General features: G+C 39.7%; 1 protein-coding gene across 1 annotated transcript in view; it reads left to right on the top strand.

Annotated features, from left to right (window-relative positions):
• DNAH6 (dynein axonemal heavy chain 6) overlaps nt 1-11,885 on the top strand; it is a 291,735-nt gene that overhangs the window by 122,800 nt on the left and 157,050 nt on the right. The window contains exons 25-30 of the mRNA XM_029232839.1: nt 1,511-1,675; nt 1,760-1,873; nt 3,247-3,372; nt 3,458-3,613; nt 3,899-4,060; nt 11,623-11,760. Of these exons, the coding sequence (XP_029088672.1) occupies nt 1,511-1,675; nt 1,760-1,873; nt 3,247-3,372; nt 3,458-3,613; nt 3,899-4,060; nt 11,623-11,760 (861 nt within the window). The remainder of the gene's footprint in view (nt 1-1,510; nt 1,676-1,759; nt 1,874-3,246; nt 3,373-3,457; nt 3,614-3,898; nt 4,061-11,622; nt 11,761-11,885) is intronic.

Raw genomic sequence — 11,885 nt, 5'->3', positions numbered from 1 at the left:
TCATCTGTAAAACAAAGATTAGTAATACTGCCTGATTAATGAGTTGCTGGGGATTTTCAAGTGTGTATGTAAATTACTTAGAACAGTACTGAGCGGGTGCTATGAAGTATTAGTTGTCATTGTTTGGCAGCAGCCTCTCCGGGGCCCGGCACAGTGCCTGTAAACACCAAGCAAGTGAATGCATTAGTAGACTGTGGGGAATCAGGTGACCAGACAGAGGAGAATCACACATACATACACACAGGCAGCCAAGGAAGGTGGAGAGGAGACATGGGAGGGACAGCTTTCCATACAGAGAAATTGTGCAGGGAAATGCCAAGGATTTCAGTCCAGGTAGAGCACAGTAGTGTATCTATGGGATTGGAAGGAGCCCATAGACATTTTTCTTGTCCTACACATGCACCCAATGCTCATAGCAGCATTATTCACAATAGCCAAGACATGGGAGCAACCTAAGTGTCCACCAACGGATGGATAAAGAGGACATGGTATATGTATACAATGGAATATTACTCAGCCATAAAAAAGAATAAAATTTTGCCATTTGCCACAACATAGGTGGACCTGGAGGGTTTTATGCTAAGTGAAATAAATCAGACAGAGAAAGACAAATACTGCATGTTTTCACTTATATATGGAATCTAAAAAGTAGTACAAACTAGTGAATATAACAAACCAGAAACAGATTCACAGATATAAAGAACAAACTCGTGGTTACTAGTGGGGAGAGGGGAGGGGGGAGGGTCAAGATAGGGATAGGGGATTAAGAGTTACAAACTACTATGTATAAAATAAATAAGCAGCAAGGATATATTGTACAGCACAGGGAAATACAGCCATTATTTTGTAACAACTTTAAATGGAGTATAATCTATAAAAATATTGAATCATTATGTTGTACATGTAAAACTAATATAATATTGTACATCAACTATACCTCAATAAAGAAATTTTTTTTACTTGTCCTAAATTGATCCTCTTGCAAAAGAATTTGTTCATCACTAGTGCAAAAGAGAAAGGGGAAGGCCTAGGCTAGGATCCAGGGAAAACATGACATTTAAAGGGAGTGTAGAAGAAGAACAGATGCAGAGGCCCAGACAACCAGGGCAGTCAGGTCATTGGTAGTCCAAGAAATAAATATGAAAAGGGTTTTAAAGTGTCGATTGGACTGGATGATTGGGAGAGCACTGGTCACCTTAATGACCTGAACAGATTTAGAGGAGTGGTTGGGGCCAAAAATCAGATGGCAGGAAGTAAGGGAAAAAAGTGGAGGAATTCATTTAGTGCACATAAACTCCTCTTTCCGGGAGTTGGCTCCAAAGGGAAGCAGTGAAATAAAGTACCAAGTGGGGGCGGGGGAGAGGGGCGGTGTAAAGAGAGGTGTAGAGTGGGTATCAGTAGAAGTGTCAGTGTTCGTGTTCAGGCTTCCATGTTTACCTAGCTCAGGGTTCCGTTACGAAGTACACGGAGTGTACAGCCTACATGTTATCACAGTCTGATTATCTTCCAGGTGAGCCTGGGGAAAGGCCTCAAGGCCCGAGGCAACGTGGAGGAGTGGCTGGGCAAAGTGGAAGAAGCCATGTTCACGTCTCTGCGTCGCCTGTGCAAAGCTGCCATCGCTGACTATCTGGGGAAACCGAGGACAGTATGGGTGATCGCCGGCCACCCTTCTCAAGTAACTTACACTCCTTAAATCTCCGCCTCTGGATCCTGTTTGGGTGAGATGCATCACACACTGAAGAAAGGTGTTTCCATGCAGGTGATCCTGACCATTTCTCAAATCATGTGGTGCCGCGATTTGACGGAGTGTTTGGAAAGAGAAGACGGTAATCATTTAGAGGCCCTGGAAGCTTTTGAAAAAGTAAACTTTGAGGTGAGATTACGGCAGGGTGACATCGAGCATAGCGCTGTGCCAGATGGTCCCAGTGGCTTTTATTGGCGTGGTTAATGCAAATTCACTACTTCAGAAATTGTAAGCCTCTGACATGACATCCAAAGCTTTGGGCTTCTCACTAAAACTATTTCTGTTCAAGTTTTCTCAGCGACACTACCCTGATGTTTGTGTAGTATGTATATGAATATTAAAAATAGAAGGAAAGCGTAACTCAAGAGGAAAATGTCAGGATTATAATGGTTTGCCACCTTTAAGAAGAAATGTTATCCTGGGTCCTGATCTCTCTCCTAGAAGTGGATTCAATCCCGGAAAACCACAGGATTTGTGCCATTTCTATTCTTAGGCCCAACATGTGCTTTTCTACTGTTTTATAGAAGCCTCAGGCAACTATCAATAAAGCAATAAATAATTGAATGAATTAAATACCATTCTACACAAATTTTTGAGCTATTGCTGGGAAATGCAACTTTACAGCCAGGCCACATCGTTAACTCCAAATTCAATTCTACTTCCAAGCAATGTTGCATTTTTAAAGACTCACCCTTAAAACAGAAAAAGGAGGAAACAACTTTCTTGAAATAGGAAAAAACCTCTCTCATGAAGGTCCTCGATAGAATTTCAACTCAAATAGCCCCAGAGAAAAGACTCGCTAAGGAAAGTCCCACTGACCTCTTTGTAGAGGTGGCCCCTGATCAAGGTCAGCCTGAGTGAAAAATCAGCTCAACAGTTCAAGACTTTCAGAGGCACTGCCCTTCTCTGAAAAAGATTTAACCATTTATGTGAAAATCAGGGACTCAATCTATCAAAAAATGCTTTCGTTTAATCAATCATTGGCTTGGTTTAAATGCTCAGGATTTCTGACTATTCCCCCCTCCCCCACCAAAAATACAAAACAAAAAAAAACCTATCCCTGAAAATGAAGAGTACTACCTTAATCACATTTGGTTTTTAGGGAGAACAGTCTTCTCTAGAGACATCATCACATGGTGGTTAAGAGCATGGGCTTTCCTTGAGGCAAATGTCTACTCGAGTGTAATTTTTGCTACTTGATAACTATGTCAATTTCCTTACCCTCTGTGACCCTCAGTTCCCTCTAATGTGAAACTGGGGTAAAGATAGTACTGTACTTCACAGAAGCCTTATAGGAATTAAATAAGTTAAACTGTTGTCCTGGGTCACAGAATTACAGATTCTTACTAAATTTGGAATAGACATTTGTCAAAACGATCTAATTATAGGTATCTAATTTTATAGATAGTTTCAAAAAATGCCGATTCCAAATTTAATAGTAAAAAGATATACATGTAAGCTGATTTTTGAAAATTATATATCACATTTTTTTTAATTTTTAGAGATTAAATGCCCTGGCTGCAATAGTCCGAGGCACTCTTCCTAAATTACACAGAAACATCATAACTGCCTTAATTACTATTGATGTACATGCAAGAGACATAGTCACTGAACTTGTTCAAGCCAAGGTAACTTTTTCACTTAAATAAAATCATATATTTCTTTCTGAAATTAATGCATCTAATATATGTATCATTGTCATCACTTATGTAGGTAGAGGTAGTTGAGTCCTTTGACTGGCAGAGACAACTGCGCTATTATTGGGATATAGACCTGGACAATTGTGTGGCAAGGATGGCACTCTCTCAGTATACTTATGGCTATGAGTATTTGGGTGCATGCCCAAGATTAGTTATTACTCCTCTCACGGTAAGTTACTGATCATTTAGGTTCATTACTGCTTTTTCCCCACCAAAATAGTTCTGAAAAGTTTCCTCCTACCATTAACCCTTGAAAGGACTTGCCATGAATACATCTTTGTAAAGCAGAGATTTCCGCTTTTTGATCATGTGCCTGGATTTTTTAGTATATTTCAATTGCTATAGAACCTTTCATAAAAAAATAATGACCCTCCTGCTATAGAAAGGAAAGGACTTATGAATTTGTGGCCAGGGTCAGTTCCCTTCAATAATGACAATTTATCAATTTCTTCAGGATCGCTGCTACCTTTGCCTCATGGGGGCTTTGCAGCTCGACCTGGGAGGCGCACCAGCTGGTCCTGCTGGCACGGGGAAAACTGAGACTACCAAAGACCTTGCAAAAGCTCTCGCCATCCAGTGTGTGGTCTTTAACTGCTCCGACGGTTTGGACTACAAGGTACGGTCCTGGCATCTGAACACTAACATTAAGTGTTTTATGTGGCTTTCTCTATTTGCAACATGACATAACAAAAGAAGGAGAGAAAAGGGGGTGATGGCAAGCTAGGGAAAACTAGTGGGGCAAGGAATAATTAAAGTAGAATAAATAGAGCAAGAGAGGAGAGTCAACACAAGGCAATCCGAGTGGGCCAGGTAGGAATCAAGGCCAGGGGAGGATTGGTCAAGTGGTGGTGAGATTAAAGACCTGTTCATGTCAGTAGGTAAAAAGAGGGGAGATGAGATACAAGACAGAATAGCAGGGAAATCTAGGAAAAAGGAATAAGCTTACAGGAAGGGATGAGTTCCGTACTGAAATGTGCGGTGTTACGTATTCAGAGTTACGTATTGAAAATGAAACATGTAGGAGGTGAGAATTCACGGTAAGATTTTTCATTGAGTAGTTCTCAGAATTTTTCACTCTTAAAAATTATTGAGGGCTTCCCTGGTGGCGCAGTGGTTGAGAGTCCGCCTGCCGATGCAGGGGACACAGGTTCGTGCCCCGGTCCGGGAAGATCCCACATGCCGCGGAGCGGCTAGGCCCGTGAGCCATGGCCGCTGAACCTGCGCTCCGCAACGGGAGAGGCCACAGCAGTGAGAGGCCCGTGTACCGAAAAAAAAAAAAAAAGAAGTTATTGAGACCTGGGACTTCCCTGGAAGTCCAGTGCTTAAGACGTCGCCTTCCAATGCAGGGGGTGCGGGTTTGATCCCTGGTCGGGGAGCTAAGATCCCACATGCCTTATGGCCAAAAATCCAAAACATAAAACAGAAGCAATATTGTAACAAATTCAATAAAGACATTAAAAAATGGCCCACATCAAAAAAAATCTTAAAAAAAAAATTATTGAGACTTCCAGAAAGTTTTTGTTTATATGTATGGATTACATCTATTGATATACACCATGTTAGAAATTAAAATTGTATTTAAAATATTTGGGGGGGGGGATTTCCCTGGTGGCGCAGTGGTTAAGAATCCACCTGCCAGTGCAGGGGACACAGGTTCGAGCCCTGGTCTAGGAAGATCCCACATGCCGTGGAGCAGCTAAGCCCGTGCGCCACAACTAATGAGCCTGCACTCTAGAGCCCGCAAGCCACTACTGCTGAGCCCACACTCCACAACTGCTGAAGCCCGTGCGCCTGGAGCCTGTGCTCCGCAACAAGAGAAGCCACCGCAATGAGAAGCCCACGCACTGCAACAAAGAGGAGCCCCCGCTTGCCACAACTAGAGAAACCCTGCGTGCAGCAGCGAAGACCCAACGCAGTCAAAAATAAATAAATAAATTTTAAATAAATAGGCTTTCTTTTAAATAAAGTAAAATAAAAATATTTATTTGTTTTAAAATAACCATAATAAATTCATTACATGTTAGCATAAACACACTTTTTAAGAAAAATAACTATTTTCCCAAACAACTATACATAGTATAATCTATAAAAATATTGAATCACTATTCTGTATACCTAAAAGTAATGTAATATTGTAAATCAACAGTACCTCAATAAAAAAAGTTGATGAGGATAATTCTTTATAGAAGAATCACAGCTAATACATGCAGAGGGATAACATTAGAAATTACTATTTTGCAAACTCTAAAAAATTAATAGATCTGGTAATGATCAACTTTGCTAAAACCACATTAAAAGATTAATTGGAAGGTTTGTAATGGATGGATCAGGCTAATTATCCATTGGTCAATCAAAACATCACTGAAGGGGCTTCCCTGGTGGTGCAGTGGTTGAGAGTCCGCCTGCCGATGCAGGGGACACGGGTTCGTGCCCCGGTCCGGGAAGATCCCACATGCTGTGGAGTGGCTGGGCCCATGAGCCATGGCCGCTGAGCCTGCGCGTCCGGAGCCTGTGCTCCGCAACGGGAGAGGCCACAACAGTGAGAGGCCCGCGTACCACATAAAAAAAAAAAAAAAAACCTCTTAAAATAAAAAATAAAAAAACCACTGAATTTGAGACAACCAGGAAACACGTATCTTCTTTGGTACACGATCTGAATTATTCCTGTTCAGAAATTTTTAAACCTCAAACTAATGAATTTAATTAAGTGTCTAGATTTAAATACAGTTTTCAAGAAGTATATAAGGTAGAGAAACATGTTAACCACAAGAATTCAATCAGCCAAATATGGAATGCAAGAAATTCCAAAGGGAAAATAACCTATAGACCTTTAAAAAATAAATTGCATAAAGGGGGGAGGATGCAGAGAACTGTTATAAATTTAAAGAGATTAAAAGACACATTAACCATAAAATAGCTAGCTAGTGGGAAGCAGCCACATAGCACAGGGAGAACAGCTCGGTGCTTTGCGACCACCTAGAAGGGTGGGATAGGGAGAGTGGGAGGGAGATGCAAGAGGGAGGAGATATGTGGATACACGTATATGTATGGCTGATTCACTTTGTTATACAGCAGAAACTAACACACCATTGTAAAGCAATTATACTCCAATAAAGATGATAAAAAAAAAGACACATTAAGCAGTGTTTGGACCTTGTTTGCGTCCTTATCCTACTGTAAAAGGATCATTTTAGGACCATTGTGGAAAATTGAACATGAACTGTTGTTAGATGACATCAAGGAATTACTTGGGTTTTGGTAAAACCAATTACTTGATTTTTGTTTGAATGTGTTAATGGTATTGGTTTGTTTTGTTTTGTTCTGTTTTTAGGTTCTTACACATTACAGAATCTGTGATGAAATACTAATGATGTCTGGGGCTTGTTTTAAAATACTCCAACAACAGCATAAAGTGTTGGAAGTATTTTAAAAGGAGCAAAATGTTGATGATTGTTAAACTGAGCACCTTCTTTTACCTCTTGTGTACGTTTGAAATACTCTGATACAAAAAGTTCTTTTAAAGTATAAAGCATCAAAATTAAAATGGCAGAAATACCTCCAAAAATTCTTTTTTAATGGTCAATCAATTGCTACACAATTAGTGTCTTTCAAAAAGAGGTGCGGGGGAGAAATTAGCCCCTGACCGCTATCAGCTGACAGCTGGCCTGGTTCAAACAGACTCTGTGCTTCTCCAGTTGAACTCAAACAGCTTCATAGATCACCAACGTCAAACTTGGTCACTTTGTGCCCCTGATGCCGTTAGACAAAAACCACACCATAATCAAATCTGAGAACAGACACAAATAAGAACTCTGTCCAAACCACAAAAATGACCGAATATCCTCCTCTCTCCACTAACTGGAGTAACTGCTACATCTTTACTGACACCTTGAGCCACACTGCCCTATAGACTCCTAGATAGATGTTATTATGATACCCATCAGAGAATCGCCTCAGCTTTCTGCCAACAAAAATTTAGAGTGACGTGGTGTCCCCTAAAAAGGCATGTTCAAGTCTTAATGACTGATAACCTGTAAATCTGACCTGATTTGGAAGTAGGGTCTCTGCAGATATAACCGAGCTAAGCTGAGGTCTTATTGGACCTGGATGAGCCCTAATCCAATAATTAGTGGATTTGTAAGAAGAGGAAAATTCGGTTATAGACACACAGAGAGGAGAAGGCCATGTGAATATACACAGGAGGTGAGCCAAGGAACACTCAGCATTGGCTGCAAACATGAAAAGCTATGAAGAGACAAGGAAGAATACTCCCCTAGGACTTTCAGAGTGAGTATGGCTTGGCCAACACCTTGATTTTAGACTTATAGACTCCAGAACTATGCAAGAAAAAAATTCTGTTGTTTTAAGCCACCCAGTTTATAGTCATTTGTTACAATCGCCCTTCAAAACAAATACATAGAGCAATACCCTGCTTCATTGAACCTTCCTCAAACTTTCCTATAAGAAGTCCTTTTAATGTTCTTTTACTGAGACATCTCATGGTTTCCCATGGTCTGTGGTCTCCCTTATTGCAATAAGCAATAAACCCAATTTTTTTTTACCATGGATGAGTTCCAGTGGTCTTTTTGTTTTTTAACATCTTTATTGGAGTATAATTGCTTTACAATGGTGTGTTAGTTTCTGCTTTATAACAAAGTGAATCAATTATACATATACATATGTTCCCATATCTCTTCCCTCCTGTGTCTCCCTCCCTCCCACCCTCCCTATCCCACCCCTCTAGGTGGTCACAAACCACCTAGCTGATCTCCCTGTGCTATGCGGCTGCTTCCCACTAGCTATCCACTTTACATTTGGTAGTGTATATATGTCCATGCCTCTCTCTCACCTCGTCACAGCCTACCCCTCCCCCTCCCCATATCCTCAAGTCCATGCTCTAGTAGGTCTGTGTCTTTATTCCCGTCTTACCCCTAGGTTCTTCATGACCTTTTTTTTTTCTTTCTTAGATTCCATATATATGTGTTAGCATACGGTGTTTTTCTCTTTCTGACTTACTTCACTCTGTATGACAGACTCTAGGTCCATCCACCTCACCACAAATAGCTCGATTTCATTTCTTTTTATGACAGAGTAATATTCCATTGTATATATGTGCCACATCTTCTTTATCCATTCATCTGTTGATGGACATTTAGGTTGCTTCCATGTCCTGGCTATTGTAAATAGAGCTGCAATGAACATTTTGGTACATGACTCTTTTTGAATTAAAGCTATGGGCATTGACTGCAGGCATGCTATAGGGAGATAAATTTTAGCAAAGAACCCATATTGAAGATAAAGATCTGGAATTTTTAAAATTGAGATGTAATTGACATATTATATTAGTTTTACATGTACAACATAATGATTTGCTATATGTATATATTCCAAAATGATTACAGTAAGTTTAGTTAACATCCATCACCACCAATATGTTTTCTATGTCTTTGAGTTCATGTTTTTTTTAGATTCCACATAGTAGTGATATCATACAGTATTTGTCTGACTTATTTCACCTAGCATAATACCCTCGAGGTCCATCCATTACATATTGTCACAAATGTGATATATATATCACAGCACATTTTCTTTATCCATTCATCCATTGTTGGAAACCTAGGTTGTTTCCATGTCTTGGTTATGGTAAATAATGCTTCAATGAACATGGGGATGCAGATATATTTTTAAGTTAGTGATTTTCATTTTCTTTGGATAAATACCCAGAAGTAGAATTGCTGAATAACATGGCACTTGTGTTTTTAATTTTCTGAAGAACCTTCATAATGTTTTCCATAGTGGATGCATCAATTTACGTTCCCACCAACAGTGCACAGGGGTTCCCTTTTCTTCACATCCTCACCGCACCTGTCATTTCTTGTCTTCTTGATAATGGACATTCTAACAGGTGTAAGGTGACGTCTCACTGTGGTCTTGATTTGTATTTCTCTGATGATTAGTGACGTTGAGTATCTTTCGGGGTACCTGTTGACAATTTATTTATGTGTCTTCTTCAGAAAAGTGTCTTTGCCCATTTTGAAATTGGTTTGTTTGTTTGTTTTCCTATTGAGTTGTATGATGTCTTTATATATTTTAGATATTAACCCCTTATCAGATATATGATTTGCAAATATGTTCTTCTATTCCTTAGGTTGCCTTTTCATTTTGTTGATGGCTTCCTTTGATGTACAGAAAGTTTTCAGTTTGATATAGTCCCATTTGACCTGGAATTTTCTTCTTTTAAAACTTCTGTCCCATTAATATCCCTTGAGAAGTCTTCTTGTACCCCCCACCACCCAGGGAATGAAACCATTGCTCTACAATATGAAGGAGCTCCTCAGCTTTGTCATCCATAAGACCAGCTTCTTCTTTAGTCTTATCCATTCCGTTGTTTAGTCCATCTATTTCATTTTTGTAATCTTGACTATAATATGATTAATTTCCAGGGATTATTTCTTATCTCTCACTAATTCTTTATTTGAGCATCTTGTTTTATGATAGGAATGCAATTTCCTCTAAAATGTCTCTGAGGGTTCCATTTGAATTTTTAAATCTTTTCTTTTGTTTTCCAAATTACCTCCATTTTCTTCAGGGTTGCTCATTTAGTTTATTCTTCTTCTCTCTTCCTTGATGATGATGTTTCTCAAATGTATGTTGACTTTTACTACTTAGTTCTTAAGTGAGCACTGAGTTGATTAGTGAGAACGAATTGTTTCCTCAAAAGGCCCCTGCCTTAAATGAAAAAGCTCCGGTGATCTCTGTGGGAGTGTAGGATGTTTGGTTAGCAGGCTTCCCCATACAGTGTGTGGGCATGGGCAGCCAGGAAGCCAGAAACATTTTATAAATGCCAAAATAATAAGGATTTTTCTTCTAGTAGTGAAATTAAGTGGGTTTCACTCTTGGATGGAGCTGTCTATCCTTTTGACTCTCAGTTGAGTAAAGTGGAGGTCTGAAATCATCTATCTTTTTCATCTCTGCTTTCCTTATCTCCCAAGCCTAATGTCTTCTTCCAATATCTCCTTATATCTCCCGAAGACAGACCTCCCCCTTTCTCTAAAATGCAGTCCTTGGGTTTTAGGCTGGAGGGAGAGTGTCAGCACTGCCAGCCTTAAGAGCCCTGTTTACTCTACTTGGAATAAGGAGAGGGAAGGACAGAGAATGGAAGGACCCACAAACCTGATCTTTCCAAGTACTCATCTTTGGCTAATTCCCAAGGATCACCCTGGGACCTGTGTCTGCTTTTCTTGCATGTATTTCTGTTGGGTTCGGAGTTTCTTGGAGACCCCCCTGAAGGGCAATTCTTCATTCCCTCTGTCTTGGGCCTGCATTCTGCCCTTCTCAGTTGAATAATCTGTATCTATGTACTTTCCATCTTCCAAGATTTTTTTTTCAAAACTTTCTTCCTGCTGCTGGTTTCCCTTCTATTGTACTTTTATCAAGCAGGTACAGGTATAAGTGTAGCTACAGAAATGGAGAGAGTTCTGCCTTTCTGTCATTCATGGGCATTTAGGAGGAAGGGATGGTAGCAGTATATGCTCAGTTGACCATCTTGAAACAAACAAACAAAAAAACATTAGTTCTATTTTTAAAGAGATAGTATAATGCAATATTTGTAAAAATGCTTAACCCAAAATTCAAGTCTCTAAAGGAACTTTCCTGTGTAGATAGCCACAAGTACATATTCATTCTCCTCCACCATTAAGATTCTGCTGTAGAAGAAATTAACAACCATTACGTTACCCTGTGCAGCTGTGCTTCTGCTCAGTGGTTCCTGTTTGTTGTCTGCCATGTGTAGTACCTGGTAAAGATGATGAAAGCTTCTACCAGTAAAGTTTTTCAAGGTTTTCTTAAGTCATTAAGTGTGTCTATTCTAGGTGTTAGTTTCTTTGGGAACCTGTGAGGTATTTACATAGGTGAACAGAGGTTATGAAAAAGTAGGAAAATTGGTCAGATTGTCATTTTATTTAAAAATAAAAATTAGCTTCAGATCATTTATAGAGAAGACAAAAAGATATTTCCTCTTAGGGAAAGGTGTTAACTTCTGACATAAGACCAAGATTCACATAACAGCATTGCTGACTTCCAGATACCACCTATTTTCCTTTTACTATTTCAGCTCAAATTTTAACTTTTGAAAGAGTTCGACTCTACAATATATAGTTGAATGTATTTTGATTTCAGATGATGGGGCGCTTTTTCAGTGGTCTGGCACAGTCAGGGGCCTGGTGCTGCTTTGATGAATTTAACCGAATTGACATAGAAGTTTTGTCAGTCATCGCACAGCAGCTCATTACCATCAGGAATGCCAAAGCTGCAAAGGTAAGGCACTGGTCAGTTGTCTGTGGAGATCGCGTTTCTTAACTTCATAATGAATTTACAGCATGTTGCATCTTAGGAAGGGCAGTGCTAACTTTAGCCTATGTATTCCAAGTTTCCAGTGTCAT

The sequence above is a fragment of the Monodon monoceros genome, unplaced genomic scaffold, assembly GCF_005190385.1.
Source record: "Monodon monoceros isolate NGI ecotype Baffin Bay Population unplaced genomic scaffold, NGI_Narwhal_1 Super_Scaffold_19, whole genome shotgun sequence".
NCBI lineage: Eukaryota > Metazoa > Chordata > Mammalia > Artiodactyla > Monodontidae > Monodon > Monodon monoceros.
Note: the sequence above shows the minus strand (reverse complement) of the source record. Positions and strands in the feature narration are given on the sequence as shown.